The sequence below is a fragment of the Myxine glutinosa genome, chromosome 1, assembly GCF_964187855.1.
Source record: "Myxine glutinosa chromosome 1, kmMyxGlut1.1, whole genome shotgun sequence".
NCBI classification, from domain to species: domain Eukaryota; kingdom Metazoa; phylum Chordata; class Myxini; order Myxiniformes; family Myxinidae; genus Myxine; species Myxine glutinosa.
Genome location: NC_136261.1, coordinates 86,759,108 through 86,780,380, shown reverse-complemented (window position 1 = coordinate 86,780,380; position 21,273 = coordinate 86,759,108). Strand labels below are relative to the sequence as shown.

Below are 21,273 nucleotides of genomic sequence, written 5' to 3'. Positions count from 1 at the left end.
ATTTGACGATTGGCTTCACAATCGGGTATATAAGGGTTGTTGCGTTCTGTATTAGTGGAAAACAACTGCTGCACATCTACAAAAGTTATTGCCGCTTCCCCTGGAGATGGTCTGTCAACTTGACAATGCTGTTTGTCATGGAGTAGTGGCTTTAGGAAATTCTGGCATGAAACAGCGTGCTATTGCTCGGCAGTATGGCATCACTCAAGGTCAGGTGTCAAAGATCCTGAAACGAAATGCTCAGAGGGGTGTCCCTACTCCAATACCGAGGCCAGGACGTCCACGCAGAACCACAGGGAGAGATGATCGCCAGCTGCACCGGTTAGTCTGCAATGGCCGTACCAAGTCAGCTAATCGGCTTAGGGCTGAGTGGCAGCAACTGACAAATGTGCCTGTGTCCAGAAGGCTAGTCAACCAACGACTGGTTCAAGCAGACTATCGTGCCAGGCGTCCCCTGAGAAAGCCACGCCTGACCAGACAACACAGCCATCGCCGATTGCAGTGGGCCAAAGAGCAACGTCAATGGCAGCCAGGACACTGTAATCACGTGAACTTCAGTGACGAGTCTAGATTTCTGGTCTATTGTCAAGATGGCCGCGTCCGAGTGCGCAGACAAGTGCATGAAGCCCACAGCAAAGATTGTATGGTGCCAAGAGTCCAAGCTGGAGGTGGTGGGGTGACCGTTTGGGCTGCTTTTCATGCAGGGGGCAAAACTGACCTGGTTGTTCTGAATGGAAACCTGAACCAGTTCAAGTACAGGGTCATTCTGGAAGAAACATTGCTTCCATTTGCTCGTGCAGCCTTTCGAGGAAACTTTGTCTTCCAAGATGACAATGCACGGCCTCATCGTGCTCGCATGATCCAACACTTTCTTGCTGACCGTGGTGTAGAGCATATGGAGTGGCCTGCCATGTCCCCGGATATGAATCCGATAGAGAACTTGTGGGCAGAATTAACGCGTCAAATCGACAACTTGGACCAGCAGCCGACCTCTGTGCGTGAATTGCAGCAGGCTATTGCCACTGCATGGCAAGCGATTGTTGTCCAAACCTTGGCAAATCTCGTGAACAGCATGCCTCGAGGTGTACGTGCTCTCCTGAATGCTCGTGGGGGTTACACGAAGTACTGAACTGTAATTTTACTGTCCGTAATCCCAGTCATAATTTCGCTTTTGTTGAATTTTTTTTTGCCTAATGTGCAAAATAAAGAGATACTTCTGGAAAACGTACAGAAGTTTAACACAGTACTGTCCGTGAATTGAGTTCGATATCAGTTTACATCACTTTCAAGGATCAATTTATTTGCTTCGAAATGTCAAATGTGGTTTTTGTTTCTTTTAGAGGTCACATTAACAAAATCTAGAATAATTTCACCATAATTCCAATGAACTTTTGGTTCTAAGTCATCTTGAAAATTAAGTTCACCCCCACAAAAAAATATTCCATATTAAATGCCAAGTCTGTATTTACTAAAAGTTGATAAGATAGAATGCATTTATTAAAAGTTGATTCACAGCTGTAGGAATTGAGGTGTGATTGACATTTCGATGTCTGCCTGGTTAAATATCAGGAAAAGTCATGAGTGGTTGTTTATAGGATGATTTGTATGTGGAAGTGGATTTAATCTGGAATTTTATTTCACCCTGTTGAAGATCCTCAAGCAAAAATGGTAAAGTTCGAACTGCAGTTGTACCGGTACTCTAATATACTTGTTGGCAGTTTAAGTTAACTTTAGAATAACTAGAGTTTCGCTATTGTGGTCTCTGTGCTGCAGTAAGGATTGCCGGTAACTGAAGTGATTACAGTATCAAACTAGAACGGCACTCAGGTGAGAGCATACCTCCGCCTGGTGAGCAGTTTACCTTTTGTATCTCAGAGTAGACCAGAAAATCACAATACAGAATCACATTTCATCAAAATCAATCACAGGAATCACCATAGGTCCAGTCTTTCATACCCTGATGTACCCCTCGTTTTTGGCCATATCACTTAATGTTGAAGAATCACTTAATAAATTATACTAGCCGGATCCGGAACTTCACCAAAATTGAATCAATTCTTCCTTGTCACACACACAACCGGTCCACCAAGTTTCGTCCAAATCCGTCCACAACTTTTTCAGATATCCCGCAATGTATCGTTTTTGGCCCTATCTCTCAATGATGAAGAATCACTTTAAAAATTTAACAATTCTCATATCCGAATTCATATTCAGATCTTCACCAAAATTTTATCGATTCTTCCTCGTCACACACACAATAGTAGGGTCAATATACGAAAAAAAACTCACCTAACCCCCAAAAAATTGATACAAAAGGTTTTTCAATGGATTCTGGTACCATTGGGCATGCTAAATAACGTACTAAGAATCTAGTAACATCCGACTTCCGGAAAGGGGTCATTTTCAAGATGGCGTCCAAGATGGCCGACGGGAGCTTAAAATGGCCATATCTCAATTATTATTCAACCTAGAAAGGTGGTTTTGGTGTCTAACCCTAGGTTTTAGGGCCCAAGGAATCCAATTGAATCAATAAAATTACTATCAGTTTATTATTTATTGACAGGTCCAAGATGGCATCCCAAGGTGACATCCTGATCCACTAAAATGGCTCTGTCGAATCGTAGTCAACCTAGAGAGATATTTTCAGTGTGTATACCTAGGTTTAAGGCACCCATGAAATCATAAAAATTACTTAAATAAGCACAAAGTAATCAGGTAATCCAGTAAGCCAGGTTTACCAGCCCATTAGGCATTTGTTGTCTTATACAGTTAGTCGCTATTTATCGTCATCCTCCGACTCCTCTGGAAGAAACTTGTTATGTGGATTGTCACATTCTTCAAGTTGGCACGGTCCACAGGCAGTAGTACATGGTAGTCCATATCGTCTACAAGAGCAGCGGAGTGTCTTGCAGGCAGTGGAGCAGTTACAATGAATGACCTTCAAGAGACTGTCTGGAGCAGCGTTCATTCTTGACATAAGTGGGACAAACTGATTATCCTGCAGGCTCCACCCCAATTTCATGGCATCCATACCCTCTTCTTTTCCCATCCACACCATGATCTGGTAGTACGCTCTACGACAGTGAAGTTTGGTAGCAGATTCAGTTGGGGGCAGACGTTCGGGTGTTACAAAAGACGAAGCAGAGACAACCTTCTTGCTGAAGGTGTTATATCGCATTGTTGCAAGGGAATCTTTGCACTTGCCACCAAAGAGGATAGCCATTACTCAGCATCCAAGGTCATCGATCACCTCTGTGGTCTGGTTTGGGATGATGAATGTGTTGGCACAAGACCGAAGGACAGGGTCTCCTTTTACAAGCTTCTGGAAAGCAGTCTTTTTGCCAACACCAAAAATCCGAGAAGTCGTGTCACAACCAGTCATGGCATGAATGAATATCAACTGAGAACATGTCATGTCCGAGGATTTATTTTAGATGGTTGATGTCATACACTTCAAAACTGCCATCAGCTTTGGACTTGTCTGATCTGAAATAAAGGCTCTTACTGTCTCCCTGCGCATAGTAAAGGAGTAAGACAAGGAGATCAGTATCTTCTCCAATCAGTGTAGTGGTGTGTAGAAGAGATGCCTCCACTGCAACCTTTACTATATCTACGTCAGCATCTCCAGGTGCATTGATCACAGTGCAATACCTTTCTCTCAGTTCATCACACACTTGGTTCATTAGCTGGTGAGTCGGAGGATGACGATGAATCGCGACTAACTGGATAAGACAACAAATGCCTAATGGGCTGGTAAACCTGGCTTACTGGATTACCTGATTACTTTGTGCTTATTTAAGTAATTTTGATGATTTCCTGGGTGCCCTAAACCTAGGTATACACACTGAAAATATCTCTCTAGGTTGACTACGATTCGACAGAGCCATTTTAGTGGATCAGGATGTCACCTTGGGATGCCATCTTGGACTTGTCAATAAATAATTAACTGATGGTAATTTTATTGATTCAATTGGATTCCTTGGGCCCTAAAACCCAGGGTTAGACACCAAAACCACCTTTCTAGGTTGAATACTAATTGAGATATGGCTATTTTAAGCTCCCGGCAGCCATATTGGACGCCATCTTGAAAATGACCCATTTCCGGAAGTCAGATGTTACTAGATTTTTAGTATGTTATTTAGCATGCCCAATGGTACCAGAATCCATTGAAAAACCTTTGTGTCAATTTTTTGTGGGTTCAACCATATATTGACCCCTCTACAACCTCTCCACCAAGTTTCGTCCAAATCCGTCCACAACTTTTTGAGATATCCTGCTATGCATCGTTTTTGGCCCTATCTATCAATGGTGAAGAATCATGTGAAACATTCTAGTAGCCGGATCCGAATCCGGATCTTCACCAAAATATAATAATTTCGTCCTAGTCACATACCAAACCTCTCCACCAAATTTCGTCCAAATCCATCCACATCTCTTTGAGATATCCTGTTCACAAACAACCACCCAGACAAACAGACAGAAAAGGGTGAAAACATAACCACCGTCCACCTTCGGTGATGGAGATATGCAGTATTCCACAAAAAAGAACTGCTCAAAACAAATGTTGGAACTATATTAAAGGGCACTGCGTATAAAAGGGAACTGTATTAAAGGGTACTGTGTATTAAATTAAAGGGTACTGTAATAAAGGGTAATGTGTACAAAAGCGAACTGTATTAAACGGAACAATGCTTTTGTATGGCGAAGTACACAACTGCTTCATACCCCTTCAATTGTGTTTCTAGTAAGGGAAACATATGAAAATCTGTTAACTAAATTGTTACCAAAAAATTTCTTCACCAATATGTTTGTAAAGGTGTAATAACATGTGTTAAAATGTTGAAGGTCAACTCCCGTGGGAAACCCAGAAAAAAAGCTGTTCAATTCGGGTACCGAAAAATTATTTTCGAGAATTTTTATTTTTTTTAATCGGCCCTTAAGTAACTTATGAGGGGTCAAATAAGGGTTTTTCATGATTCTGAGTTGATTGTTAACATTTATATTTCACCACAGACACTCCTTTGTGGAAAAATAATTTCTAAATATATCTCATTTTCTACTTTGCAGGACATGGAGTCTAGCAATATGGATGAAGACGTTACTCCACCTGTGCTCATTTGCTTCATCTGTGCACGCTCGGATACACCAGCTGAAAGGCTCATACAGGCAACTCCAAAGGGATACTCAACTTTATTGAAACAAGCAGAAACTGTCGAAAATGTTACTGTTGTGGAACGTATGAAGGAGGCTCAAAAGGAAGGAAAACTGAGGTACCACCAGAAGTGTAAAAATGATCTGTACAACAACTTTGTTGCAACCACCAAGAAGTCAGCTCAAGCATCAAAGGCAGAGAAAGAGTCATCAAAGTTGAAGAGAAGACGCACTACTTGTGAGTTCAGTTCATCAACTGGCTGCAGTTCTAGAAGATCACAGTCAGTTGACCTCCTGTATAAGGATGTATGCATTCTTTGCAACCAACCAGCCCAGCTCTACAAAAATAATCCAGCACAAGCTAGAAAGAAATACAGAGTGCCAGATAATTTGACTGCAGATACACTGAAGGCAAGCTTGCTGAAGACAGCACGGAGTCGCGGGGATGACTGGGGCACTGAAGTCACTGGACGCCTGGAAGGGATCAACGACTTGGTAGCAGAAGAAACACTGTACCATTTGCGATGCAAACTTATGTTTGCGAGAGGTGACAGTTTGTCCAAGACTGATGAGGAAGGAAAAAGGAAGAGAGGACAGAGGAGTATTGATGAGGAGCGAGAGGCAGTTTTTATTGAATTCTGCGAATGGTTAGACTCAGAATTAGAGCATGAGGTAATGAACATGGACCAAGTCCATGAAAAGCTGCAGGAGTTTGATCAGTCACCAGAGAAGAGCCTTTCTTATTCAAAGCATTGGCTAAAGATAAAACTTCTAGAGAAATACGAAGACACCTTGTATTTCACAACACAGGAAAGAAGGGCAGATGTACTCTGTCTCAAAGATGGCACCGACAATATTCTGCGAGCGCATCATGCTAATCTTGACCATGGAGATGAGAAGACTCAGATCATAAAGACGGCACTCAAGTTCATATCCAATGATATTGCCTTGATTGATTTAGGTCCAAAGTCATACCCCACCACACACAGTATGACTGACATCGATAATCAGCTGACACTTGTTCCTGCAAGCCTTCAGATGTTCTTGAGACCGATTGTCAAGACAGACGAAAGAGTTGCCGTTTGGGGGCAGAATTTTATTAAGGCCTGTCGACCTCGGTCTGGAGTATTGCCACACCAAATGGGGCTTGCCATACAACTTGATCATAGATTTGGGTCAAAATGGATGCTCAACAAGTTCCACCGGCTGGGATACACTGAGTCTTACACGGAGACACAAAACTACAAATACTGCTTCCTTAATAGTAGGAGTGGAGATGATGTTCCAGATACTTCTGGCACTCTTGACACCATTGTGGAGGAAACCGATGAACAGATCAATGATGAGGTTGCGGTTGATGCTGCGCTTGAGGATCAATCAGTGATGACAGCCAAAGTGCCAGCCAGTGAAAGTGAATTGTCAAGTAATGATCAGGTGGTCTTTATGGAGGTTGGGGAAACAAACAATGCAGTCACTCAGTTGTTGGAGACAATATAGATTTAAACATTGTCTCTATTCACGGAAACACTCCCTTTCACTCAATGGGTTGGATCGAAGTCACCTCTCCGGCACCACCTTTGCCAGATCCACAGACAACAGCAGCTTTCCCCCGGGTGAAGTTGAAGGCACTCGACAAAGCTAAGATCCTGAGAGGAACTGAAGTAAAGATTATTCCATTTACGAACAGGAAACAGATAGGAACGAACGCGATCATGTTTCTCCCCCTCGCTGAGCTTTCCTCCTCCCTGGCTCATGATCAGCCACTCCTCACTCCAGGTGACACACTCTGGGCAGCGGGGTGGGTGATCAAAGCCAACGATCCTGAGTTCCCACACTCCAACTGGAATGGCTGGATGAAGAGAATCCATGCTAATGATGCAAAGCAGAGCACACAGATCGAGTTCCTCCCAGTTATTGAAGGAGACCCTAATGACCTCAACACCATCTTCACCACTCTGAAAGAGTGCATACGGCACGCTGGGGTCGCTATAGTGACCTTTGATCTTCCGATTTGGCTGAAGGCTGTGAATATAATAAAGCAGGCAAATCTACCCGTCATTCCAAGGTTGGGTGGTTTTCACCTGCTGAAGTCTTATCTTGGATCAATTTGGTAACATCATGGAGGATTCTGGACTACTAGATGTGATCCAGTTGATCTATCCTGGAAGTACGACAGCCAACCACATCATGGATGGAGGATGTTTTGACAAGGCAATCCGTGTTCACCTCCTCATCGATGCAGCCATCTATCAACACATCATGAAACTTGCCTTCACTGAGGAGGAGCGTGGTGACATGAAGACCTTCATGGAAACAGTGATTCAGGCTGGTACTGCGATTTTCAAGTACATTTACCATGGACGAGATACTACATTGGGTGAAATTCGGTACAACATGTTCTCAAGGAAGGCAGCGGCAGGAGTGATCAAACCAGAGACTCTACCTCCAACAGAGGGTGCAGCTGCACAACATTCACTCCGTGCCTACCTGCAGACCCGGGACTGGATCCTTCTACAGAGCATGTCTCTGAACCCCAGTGACTATGGATGGACAATAGGTGTGCATGGGTATGAGCCAGTTCCAACACTGGACCCCACGGCTCCTGAGGAGCTATTGCAGTTCACGAGCTGTAATTGTCATGGAGATTGCAGCAACCGGTGATGCAGCTGCAAGAAGAATGGGGTCACGTGCATCTCGGCCTGTGGAGTCTGTAATGGCATTACATGCAGAAACTGCAGTCATGATGTTGTTGAGTCTGAAGAAGACAGACAATGACTGTTGAAACTTCTGACATTGTGAATGAGAAATAACTCTTGAGTATTATATATGTATGTGAAATAAAAGCTACTTTGTGTGTAAATGTAAAAGTGAAAATATAAATGTTAACAATCAACTCAGAATCATGAAAAACCCTTATTTGACCCCTCATAAGTTACTTAAGGGCCGATTAAAAAAAATAAAATTTCTCGAAAAGAATTTTTCGGTACCGGAATTCAACAGCTTTTTTTCTGGGTTTCCCACGGGAGTTGAACTTCAACATTTTAACACATGTTATTACACACCTTTACAAACATATTGGTGAAGAAATTTTTTGGTAACAATTTAGTTAACAGATTTGTGAAATATCTCATAAAATGCCCTTACTATTCCACAAAATGACGTTTGAAAGACATACACTACCGTTCAAAAGTTTTAGAACACCTCAATTTTTCCAGTTTTTGTTGAAATTTACGCAGTTTAATGTACTCTGAAATTAAGCATAGAACAAATAAACAATTGGAGATAATAAAAAAATCATAGAATCATTTTGTTTAACAAAATTTCATTTAAAGTTTTGACTCAGCAAAGTAGCCACCTTTTGCAGATATAACCGCCGAACACACTCGTGGCATTCTTTCTACAATGGAAATCAAATATTGTTCGGGAAGTTCTTCCCAACACTGTTGCAGAAGTTCCCACAAATGTGTTGCACTTGTAGGTTGCTTTGCTTTCACCTTTCTGTCCAGTTAATCCCAAACCAGCTCGATGGGGTTTAAGTCTGGAGACTGTGCTGGCCATTCCATGATTTGAAGCCTACTGTCTTGTTCTTTTTCTCGAAGGTAGTTTTGACATAGCCTGGAGGTGTGTTTAGGGTCATTATCTTGCTGTCGGATAAACCCGTGACCAACAAGGCGTATACCAGAGCGTATTGCATGGCGCTGCAAAATGCTGTGGTAGCCCTTTTGGTTCAGGGTGCCAGTCATTCTGTGCAGGTCGCCGACTCTGTATCCAGCAAAAGAGCCCCAGACCATCACGCTTCCTCCTCCATGTTTGACAGTTGGTGTCACACACTGAGGAACCATCCTTTCGCCTACTCGACGGTGTACAAAAACCCTGCGTGATGAACCAAAGATTTCAAATTTTGATTCATCGGTCCATAAGACCTTCTTCCAGTCTTCAGCAGTCCACTGGCAGTGCTTCATGGCCCAGGCAAGCCACTTTTTCTTATTTTGCCATCTTAGCAATGGCTTTCTTCCTGCCACTCGACCTGTCAAACCTGCAGCTCGAAGTCTTCTCTTCACAGATGAAACTGAGACTTGCTTACTTTGACCAGTGTTAAGCTGTGCTTGAAGCTGTTGTCCTGTGAGCCGCCTATCACGCAAGCTGTTGACTCTCAGAAACTTGTCTTCTGATTCTGTTGTGGCTTTGGGTCTGCCAGATCTCTTCCTGTCAGAGTTTCCTCCAGTTTCCAATATACTACTTCCTGCAGTGCAATATTGTCCAAATAATGCTTCAGAGGGTGTAATAACATTCTGTGTTCCAATACTGCTGTTATACAGACAGGGGGTTTATAATCAAGTAACCAGCAGAGGTTGGGACACCTGTAGGAATTGTTTGCATCAACTTTCAAGGCTTAATTTACTTACATTGCTGCAGAACAGCTGTAAGTTGTTAACCCATTACTTGTTCCCTGAAGAAGGCCTTTTTTTTACAATATAACTGTGTAATTTACAGTATTTTCCCGTTTTTGCAAAACTAAACTTTTTTTTAAACCTCGAGCAGTTTACTGCTTACCTTTGTACCATTTCAGGTTATTCACTGAACTTGAATTGCTTAAATTTCAATAAAAACTGGAAAAATTGAGGTGTTCTAAAACTTTTGACCGGTAGTGTATGTTGGAATGAAATGTCTGCCTGTCAAAGGAAACCAATATGGAGTCTGTAAAAGAGCACCCTCTCATTAATCAAAAATATTTCAACTGTTTTCCTGAGATCTTTACCAACTATCCTGTGTTCATATTCTTTATTAGATGAAATTGATCTATATTCCCATTCTACTGATATTACTGTTCCCCTTGGTCGATAATCTTAATGCTGTCATTATTGTGTAGTAGATCCCATTATGCCTGTTCAAAACTATTATCATTATAATAACTGTCTATATAATCCACTTGTTTGCAAGAACAGACATTTCATTTAACTTTCTAGTTATCTTTTCAAATTCACAAATATTTTCCCACACAATCGCAGCCCGTATGGACAAACTGGTTTTACATAAGACTGAATTAGTTACTTAATGTTCCAACTAAGAGTAATCGAAAATGTTTGAAGATGCTTGTTGGTCTTTGCCATATTTTTTAAGTTATAGTGATTCAGACCATTATGCACAGAAGATCATCATGTTAGGATTAGAGTTAATGTTAGGGTTAAGGTTAGGGTAGGGTTAGGGTAGGGTTAGGGTTAGGGTTAGGGTTGTTAGGGTTAGGGTTAGGGTTAGAGTTAATTTTAGGATTAGGGTAAGGATTAGAGTTAATGTTTGGATTAGGGTTCGGATTAGAGTTAATATTAAGGTTAGGGTTAGGATTAGAGTTAATGTTAGTATTAGGGTTAGGATTAGAGTTAATGTTTGGATTAGGGTTAGGATTAGAGTTAATATTAAGGTTAGGGTTAGGATTAGAGTTAATGTTAGGGTTAGGGTTAGGATTAGAGTTAATGTTAGTATTAGGGTTAGGATTAGAGTTAATGTTTGGATTAGGGTTAGGATTAGAGTTAATATTAAGGTTAGGGTTAGGATTAGAGTTAATGTTAGTATTAGGGTTAGGATTAGAGTTAATGTTTGGATTAGGGTTAGGATTAGAGTTAATATTAAGGTTAGGGTTAGGATTAGAGTTAATGTTAGGGTTAGGGTTAGGATTAGAGTTAATGTTAGTATTAGGGTTAGGATTAGAGTTAATGTTAGTATTAGGGTTAGGATTAGAGTTAATATTAAGGTTAGGGTTAGGATTAGAGTTAATGTTAGGGTTAGGGTTAGGATTAGAGTTAATGTTAGGGTTAGGGTTAGGATTAGAGTTAATGTTAGTATTAGGGTTAGGATTAGAGTTAATATTAAGGTTAGGGTTAGGATTAGAGTTAATGTTAGGGTTAGGGTTAGGATTAGAGTTAATGTTAGTATTAGGGTTAGGATTAGAGTTAATATTAGGGTTAGGGTTAGGATTAGAGTTAATATTAAGGTTAGGGTTAGGATTAGAGTTAATGTTAGGGTTAGGGTTAGGATTCGAGTTAATGTTAGTATTAGGGTTAGGATTAGAGTTAATATTAGGGTTAGGGTTAGGATTAGAGTTAATATTAAGGTTAGGGTTAGGATTAGAGTTAATGTTAGGGTTAGGGTTAGGATTAGAGTTAATGTTAGTATTAGGGTTAGGATTAGAGTTAATATTAAGGTTAGGGTTAGGATTAGAGTTAATGTTAGGGTTAGGGTTAGGATTAGAGTTAATGTTAGAGTTAATGTTAGGATTAGGGTTAGGATTAGTGTTAATGTTAGAGTTAATGTTAGGATTAGGGTTAGGATTAGAGTTAATGTTAGGGTTAGGGGTTGGGGTTGTTAGGGTTAGGGGTTAGGGTTGTTAGGGTTATGGTTACGGTTTAGCGACGGAGGGTAGGCTGTCATGAACTAATTATACTAACCATAACCCTAACTTCTTCGATAAAAGGATAGGCTGTCATGAACTAATTATACTAACCATAACCCTAACTTCTTCGATAAAAGGGTAGGCTGTCATGAACTAATTATACTAACCATAACCCTAACTTCTTCGATAAAAGGGTAGGCTGTCATGAACTAATTATACAAACCATAACCCTAACTTCTTCGATAAAAGGGTAGGCTGTCATGAACTAATTATACTAACCATAACCCTAACTTCTTCGATTAAATGGTAGGCTGTCATGAACTAATTATACTAACCATAACCCTAACTTCTTCGATAAAAGGGTAGGCTGTCATGAACTAATTATACTAACCATAACCCTAACTTCTTCGATTAAATGGTAGGCTGTCATGAACTAATTATACTAACCATAACCCTAACTTCTTCGATAAAAGGGTAGGCTGTCATGAACTAATTATACTAACCATAACCCTGTCTTCTTCGATAAAAGGGTAGGCTGTCATGAACTAATTATACTAACCATAACCCTAACTTCTTCGATTAAATGGTAGGCTGTCATGAACTAATTATACTAACCATAACCCTAACTTCTTCGATAAAAGGGTAGGCTGTCATGAACTAATTATACTAACCATAACCCTAACTTCTTCGATTAAATGGTAGGCTGTCATGAACTAATTATACTAACCATAACCCTAACTTCTTCGATAAAAGGGTAGGCTGTCATGAACTAATTATACTAACCATAACTCTAACTTCTTCGATAAAAGGGTAGGCTGTCGTGAACTAATTATACTAGCCATAACCCTGTCTTCTTCGATAAAAGGGTAGGCTGTCATGAACTAATTATACTAACCATAACTCTAACTTCTTCGATAAAAGGGTAGGCTGTCATGAACTAATTATACTAACCATAACTCTAACTTCTTCGATAAAAGGGTAGGCTGTCATGAACTAATTATACTAGCCATAACTCTAACTTCTTCGATAAAAGGGTAGGCTGTCATGAACTAATTATACTAACCATAACTCTAACTTCTTCGATAAAAGGGTAGGCTGTCGTGAACTAATTATACTAGCCATAACTCTAACTTCTTCGATAAAAGGGTAGGCTGTCATGAACTAATTATACTAGCCATAACTCTAACTTCTTCGATAAAAGGGTAGGCTGTCATGAACTAATTATACTAACCATAACTCTAACTTCTTCGATTAAATGGTAGGCTGTCATGAACTAATTATACTAACCATAACCCTAACTTCTTCGATAAAAGGGTAGGCTGTCATGAACTAATTATACTAACCATAACTCTAACTTCTTCGATAAAAGGGTAGGCTGTCGTGAACTAATTATACTAACCATAACCCTAACTTCTTCGATAAAAGGGTAGGCTGTCATGAACTAATTATACTAACCATAACCCTAACTTCTTCGATAAAAGGGTAGGCTGTCGTGAACTAATTATACTAACCATAACCCTAACTTCTTCGATAAAAGGGTAGGCTGTCGTGAACTAATTATACTAACCATAACCCTAACTTCTTCGATAAAAGGGTAGGCTGTCGTGAACTAATTATACTAACCATAACCCTAACTTCTTCGATAAAAGGGTAGGCTGTCGTGAACTAATTATACTAACCATAACCCTAACTTCTTCGATAAAAGGGTAGGCTGTCATGAACTAATTATACTAACCATAACCCTAACTTCTTCGATAAAAGGGTAGGCTGTCGTGAACTAATTATACTAACCATAACCCTAACTTCTTCGATAAAAGGGTAGGCTGTCATGAACTAATTATACTAACCATAACCCTAACTTCTTCGATAAAAGGGTAGGCTGTCGTGATCCATTTTTGATATTATAATTTATCCTTGCCGGTGATTGTCGTCATTGTTCCCCAGAACTACATAAAACATAAGGCCAGTAATTTTGAATTTTGCCAGGATTCTGGTGATAGATCACTGACTCTCCATTAAAAGGGATCTTTAACATCAACAAGCAATCAATATGAGTCGGGTCCACAAAAGGGTCTACAGCTTCACATCTGTCCAAGGAACAGCACACTCGCTGATGCGACACACTGAGGGTGAAGAATCAATTCAACAGATTATAATCAGGTTGAGAAACTAAACCTGTTTAGACACATCAACGGCAAGTGCACTATCTCTGTACTGACATATCAGACAGATGTAGGATATACATAAGATTATTTTCATTTTTTGTCTGAACAAAAATACTTCACTTTTACACTCTTTGAAAAGTTACACACACACACACACACACACACACACACACACACACACACACACACACACACACACACACACACACACACACACACACACACACACACACACACACACACTCTCTCTCTCTCTCTCTCTCTCTCTCTCTCTCTGCTATGATATTTTTTCCATCACCTGACTACTCTTGGTACCTCTCCCCCACACCTATTCTGTTTCCTCCTTTCCCAGAGAGCTAACGTCATTGAGGATGTCACTTACACCCTTCTCCATCGGAAACCTGGAGAGACCAAAGATATTTCACAGGAGATTACAGATCTGGGCGAGGTTTGGAAATTTTTGTCATGCTGAATTCGATCTGCATTGTCAGAAGTACTTGTGTGTTTGTTGCTAGTAGGTAGTACCAGCATTTTGGTAGTATATGGTGAATTGGGAGTCATGTCGAAGAACAACGTTAGTGTACGTTATATGTGCAGACACCTTTTTCTGAAAACTTAATGTTGTGCAGAACACCATAACAGTGAGTTAACTATCCTTTCTGGTAGTAGTCGCTTCCAGTGGGCAAAATACCCTCAATGGGATTATTAATGAAGACCATTACATGAGATTCTTGAGTTCAGGTTTTGATTTTTCTTCTTTCTAATCTTTGTGTTTGATTGCAGATCTTAGGTTGTCCAGATATTGTATCTGAGGTGAAGAAGAGGCTGGCCAATTCTAAGGTAAGTTGTATTATGCTAAGGTAAGGCAAGTTAAACCCTTTGGGCCTATTTACTTAATACATGTACACATATGATGTAAATTTTGACGAATCGGGAAAAGACCCCCACCCCCCTCCCCAACCCCCGCCCGCAACCTCCTGTGCACAAGTAATAAATTGATGCCCTCACCCACCTTTCCCTCCCAGAACTTGGCTGATGTTGATCCTTTCAAGTTTTAAAACACAACTTTCAAAATTTAAGAATCATCCCTTATCTTGAACCGATGAAATGAATTGCTAAACTACTTCTTAATTGTATTTGTTCCGGTAACTGCATAGACAGGTCTTCCTGCTCTGCTGGCAACTCTGAAGTCTAAATTTGTTCAACATTGGCCTGCATACAAACCACAAGCCCAATAGCTCTTTTTTTTTTTTTTTTACACCGGAATACTCAAGTGCATTTGCGATGGTATCTGCAGACAGCAATGTGCAGTGTGTTCATTACCTGTGGCAATACTGTAAGGACACTGAGCAGACACCTCCAGCAAATATTGTCACCAATAGTAAATGTTTATATCACACTGTGCAACAGTGTTCCAAACTCTACTATGTGTTGTGCACAGCCTCCTGAATATGCACTGCGAGTAAGAGTATGTGAAGCCAAAGAGATAAATGGAAGAAAATTTGAAGGTAAGATGTCAAATCATATACTTTTATCACTTTATAAGTTAGCCTTTTATTAACAATAGAGGCTGGTTTAATGAAGTTTTTTTTCACAACATGGAACTTGTCTGATGATAAGCATAAAGCATAAAGCATAAAGATGATAAGCGTAAAGTCTGATGGTGCATAGAGTCAAAAAAAGCATCGAGTCAAAACGAGACCTTTAAAATTGGGAAAAGGAAGAAAGGGAAGAATGGTAGGAGAGAAAATGAAGTTGCAGGAGTTTGGAAGAAAAAAGAGAGGAGAGAAATGTTGAGAAGACAGAGGAATAAGGGGAGAGTTCAAGGAGCATATGTGGTGGGGTCGGGGTAGTAGCAGTAAAAAAAAATTGCTCCATTGTAATATACAGTCACGTGAAAAAGTAAGTACACCCCATGTAAAGTTTTGACTTTTTCAACATATTTCAACATACAGCTATTTGATCTTCATTTCAACAATATTGATAGATAAAGGTGATATAATATAACAAATATCATGAAACATTTACATTTTGTAATCCATTGTATAATTTAAATAAACATAAATGCAAATTTCTCATGTGGAAAAAGTAAGTACACCCCTACATTTATCACTACTTCAAATACGTAAAATTAGAATCAGGTGCACCAGCTCAGGTGCAAATGATTAGAACATCGTTAGAGAGGATCTTGGAGGAACCTGTCTTATTTAAACCTCAGACATTTAGTTTGGTTTGCTCTTTGTTGTTGAAGTGTGCGGCGTCACCATGCCTAGATCAAAAGAGCTCTCTGAGGCCTTCAGAAAGAAGGTTATAGATGCCTACGAGTCTGGGAAGGGATTTTAAAAGATCTCCAAACAATTTGAAATCAATCAAATGACTGTCCGGAAGATCATCTACAAGTGGAGAAGATTCCAAACAACTGCCAACTTATTCAGGCCAGGCCGCCCCAGCAAGTTCAGCCCGAGAGCAGACCACAAGATGCTGAAAGAAGTCTCGAAGAACCCCAGTATGTCATCACGGGACCTACAGGTAGCTCTTTCCCCTACAGGTAGCTCTTGCCACTGTTGATGTCAAAGTGCACGAGTCTACCATTAGAAAGCGGCTGCACAAATTTGATCTACATGGGAGGTGTGCCAGGAGGAAACCTTTGCTGTCCAGAAAGAACATCAGGGCAAGACTAAAGTTTGCCAATGAACACCTCAGCAAAGACCAGCACTCCTTGAACAATGTGCTCTGGACAGATGAGTCAAAGGTAGAGCTATTTGGCACAGTACCAGAAGACATGTTTGGCGAAAACCAAAGACAGTATTTGACCACAAGAACCTGATATCAACTGTAAAGCATGGTGGTGGAAATATTTTATCATTTGGGGCAGCTTAGCTGCATCAGGGCCTGGGCAGCTCACCATCATAGAATCCACTATTAATTCTTCATTGTACCAGAGGGTGCTTGAGGATAATGTGAGGCCATCTGTCGGAAAGTTGAAGATCAACCGAAGGTGGACCTTGTAACATGACAATGACCCTAAACATACCAGTAAATCCACCAAGGAATGGGTGAAAAGAAAGAAATGGAGGGTTCTGGAATGGCCAAGTCAAAGCCCGGATCTAAATCCCATCGAGATGTTGTGGGGGGATTTGAAACGAGCTGTGCATGCAAGAAACCCCTCAAACATCGCACGGCTGAAAGAATTCTGCATGGAGGAGTGGGGAAAAATTTCTCCCAGTCGATGTCAGAGACTGGTAGACAGTTATAAGAAACGCCTACTTGAGGTTGTTTCTGCCAAAGGGGGCAATACCACTTATTAGAGCCAAGGGTATACTTACTTTTTCCACACGTGAAATTTGCATTTATGTTTATTTAAATTATACAATGGACTACAAAATGTAAATGTTTCATGATATTTGTTATATTATATCACCTTTATCTATCAATATTGTTGAAATGAAGATTAAATAGCTGTATGTTGAAATATGTTGAAAAAGTCAAAACTTTACATGGGGTGTACTTACTTTTTCACGAGACTGTATATACATGCATATACAGGGTGTCTGTAAAGTCACTGTGCAGTAGAAGGTAATTTATTAAATGGAAAGTGCTGTGAAAATAATCTTTCAACCTCTACTGTGTATTTCCCTCTCCACATAAGACATGTTCAACCAGAAAAACACGCTCTTCCATCGATAACATCTTCAATAACAAGGGAACTGAAAAAAACAAAAACAAATAAATATTAGGAAAACATAATAAACAAATAAATATAATAAAAATAATCCAGTTCACAGTGACTTTAGAGACACCCTGTGTGTGTATATATATATATATACATATATACACATGTCGAAAGATTTGCAGCTCAGGATTCATATTGTAAAGGATAGCACACTGAGCAGTAAAATATACGGTAAAAGATACAGCAGTAAAAGATAGCACATAAAAGATAGCAAAACGACACACATCAACACACATTCTCATGGAATCAGACCACGTTCCTTGGCACAGGATCTTTGAGAGTGAACCGCGAGATTGTCGAGGCCTGGTACTCTGATAAAAAAAAAACTCCATCAACCGACACATCCCACATCCCACATCCCACACTCATACATCCCACATAATCATCATCCCACATCCCATCCTCCCACATACAACTCACACAGCATCTCACATATTTTACATCTTACATCCCACATCATCATCATCATCATCATCATCATCATCACATACACCCCACATACATCAACGCATATTATGTATGCCAGAATGGCAGGCTTTTGTCTCCTTGCCCTTGTATGAACCTGGAACTTGTATGGAAGAAATTACCCCCGACCTGCACCCCAAACACAGCAACCATCTTTTTTGTATTTGTAATATGTAGAATGTCCCAAAGTGTTCACAGTTGGCACTGTACAAAAACAGCAGCATTGATCCAATTTCAGCAAAACCAAAAACAGACAACTCTGGCTGTATAAGATATCACATTGATTTCATCACATTTTCGGTCGACCTGTTTTGTATTCCCCTATAAGCGTTAAGGCTTAACTCTCACATATTGTGTTGATTTTGTCCATTGAATACTATTACTACTGCTTCTTTAACACCCCCGATTATTCCCACCTTTTTGGGGGGTGACTGCGTTTTTTGGACTGGACTGAAGTTGTTGTGGTCCAGCAGGGTTCAAATCTCAACCCAGCTATAAACTGTCAACTTGAATATTTGCATGCAGGGTAATGCATCAATGCATGCACCATCCATTGGAAGGAGGTTAACCTGGAAAGCCCAAATGCGAGTATTGGTCGCTGATTGTCATGAAATATCCCACAGTGTCTTTTTCAAAGAGTAGGAGAGTTATTGCCAGCAACCTGGAAAAATTCCAAATTCCTACCAAAATCAACTTCAGTCAAATATCCGTTCTGCCCACTCAGTGAATGAAAGACTTGGGCCAAAAATGTTCCCTGGCCAACGCCACAAGAAGGGAAAAACAGTTGGGGGCCATTAGGAATTCGTTTTGTTTGTTCATATACAAAATTTCCTTTTTCTTTTGGTCCCCATTGCATCCATAAGTTACCTTTTTCAAAAATACATTTTCAGCCGATAGTACTTGAAAATTGTCCTCCGAGTGTCCTCCTACCTTTAACATTTGGAAAAGGAAGAAAGGGATAAATGTGACAGGCAGAGTATGCATCATGGACAGGCAGAGTATGCATCATGGACAGGCAGAGTATGCATCATGGACAGGCAGAGTATGCATCATGGACAGGCAGAGTATGCATCATGGACAGGCAGAGTATGCATCATGGACAGGCAGAGTATGCATCATGGACAGGCAGAGTATGCATCATGGACAGGCAGAGTATGCATCATGGACAGGCAGAGTATGCATCATGGACAGGCAGAGTATGCATCATGGACCGCTTTGTTATTTTTTCTACTAGAATTTCTACTCCTGTTATCTTTTCTGCCAACGTTCAATTGCAGTATGTGATGAAGATGTGATATCATGATGAAGATCCCATGTTGCCTCTTAAAAGGTGTAGGCTGGGCCGGATTACTGCATAGGCCAACTATAACTGGACATAGAGGCCAAGTTTCAGGGTGCCCCAAAATTATGGGTAAAAATTTATATGCGGTATATACATATAGATAAAGTTTATTTTTCATATTAATGCTATTTAATTTGTGATTGGAGTTATGCTGTTTGGAATGAAAATATAGATATTGAGTTCAAGTGAATGACGAAATGCCGTGAGGGTTTCTACTTTCTAAGTGTAACATTCGCGGATCGCCATATGCAGATTCGCCATTGACTTGATATAGAACCATTCAAACAGGTACGTTTTCATGGAAGTCTTCCACGAACCTGGTGCCCATGCTTGATGTTCGACTACAGGTGGCACAGGAATGTGGAATTTATTGGTTCCATGGTTTCCCATTTGTCGTTTTATTTTTTTACCAAAGTCTTTTTTTACCTAAGAATGTGCTACAAGAATGTGGAATTTAATCTTTAGCATGCACCGTTTCTGCATTGTCTGTTTGCTTATGGCCTCCCACCCGTGCATAGCATAGCACGGGTACCTCGCTAGTGTGTGTATATATATACATACATATATATATATATATACAGACTTGGCATTTAATATGGAATATTTTTTTTATTCTTGACTTGGGTTTACTTTCTGAACTCAGTATATCAATCTGGTGAGTTTCTTTTACGCTTCGGTGATTTCTTTGTCAAAAGAACCATGTCACTGATTGTCTTTCGCAGCAAGAAGTCAATAACAGGATAATATCACAGGTGGCGTGACAAAATGTAAGGACAGGTACATTTGACGATTGGCTTCACAATCGGGTATATAAGGGTTGTTGGTTCTGTATTAGTGGAAAAACAACTGCTGCACATCTACAAAAGTTATTGCCGCTTCCTCTGGAGATGGTCCGTCAACTTGACAATGCTGTTTGTCATGGAGTGGTGGCTTTACGAAATTCCGGCATGAAACAGCGTGCTATTGCTTGGCAGTGTGGCATCACTCAAGGTCAGGTGTCAAAGATCCTGAAAGGAAATGCTCAGAGGGGTATCGCTACTCCAATACCGAGGCCAGGACGTCCCCGCATAATCACAAGGAGAGATGATCGCCAGCTGCACCGGTTAATCTGCAATGGCCATACCAAGTCAGCTAATCGGATTAGGGCTGAGTGGCAGCAACTGACAAATGTGCCTGTATCCAGAAGGCTAGTCAACCAACGACTGGTTCAAGCAGGCTATCGTGCCAGGCGTCCCCTGAGAAAGCCACGCCTGACCAGACAAAACAGCCAGCGCCGATTGCAATGGGCCAGAGAGCACCGTCAATGGCAGCCAGGACACTGGTATCATGTGACCTTCAGTGACGAGTCTAGATTTCTGGTCTATCGTCAAGATGGCCACGTCCGAGTGTGCAGACAAGTGCATGAAGCCTACAACGAAGATTTTATAGTGCCAAGAGTCCAAGCTGGAGGTGGTGGGGTGACCGTTTGGGCTGCTTTTCATGCAGGGGGAAAACTGACCTGGTTGTTCTGAATGGAAACCTGAACCAGTTCAAGTACAGGGTCATTCTGGAAGAAGCATTGCTTCCATTTGCTCGTACAGCCTTTCGAGGAAACTTTGTCTTCCAAGATGACAATGCACAGCCTCATCGTGCTCGCATGATTCAACACTTTCTTGTTGACCGTGGTGTCGAACATATGGAGTGGCCTGCCATGTCCCCGGATATGAATCCGATAGAGAACTTGTGGGCAGAATTAACGCGTCAAATCGATAACTTGGTCCAGCAGCCCACCACTGTGCGTGAATTGCAGCAGACTATTGTCACTGCATGGCAAGTGATTCCTGTCCAAACCTTGGCAAATCTCGTGAACAGCATGCCTCGACGTGTACGTGCTCTCCTGAATGCTCGTGGGGGTTACACGAAGTACTGAACTGTAATTTTACTGTCCGTAATCGCAGTCATGATTAAACTTTTGTTTTTGTTGAAATTTTTTTTGGCTCACGTGTAAAATAAAGAGATACTTCTGGAAAACGTACAGAAGTTTAACACA

The 21,273-nt window shown here is 40.7% G+C and overlaps 1 protein-coding gene across 4 annotated transcripts in view; it reads left to right on the top strand.

Moving 5' to 3' along the window:
* Positions 1–21,273, top strand: part of LOC137425814 (BAI1-associated protein 3) — a 138,286-nt gene that overhangs the window by 26,349 nt on the left and 90,664 nt on the right. For all 4 annotated transcript variants that reach the window (XM_068114563.2, XM_068114559.2, XM_068114540.2 and 1 more), the window contains 3 exons: positions 14,057–14,152; positions 14,488–14,544; positions 15,146–15,212. In XM_068114563.2, the coding sequence (XP_067970664.2) occupies positions 14,057–14,152; positions 14,488–14,544; positions 15,146–15,212 (220 nt within the window). The remainder of the gene's footprint in view (positions 1–14,056; positions 14,153–14,487; positions 14,545–15,145; positions 15,213–21,273) is intronic.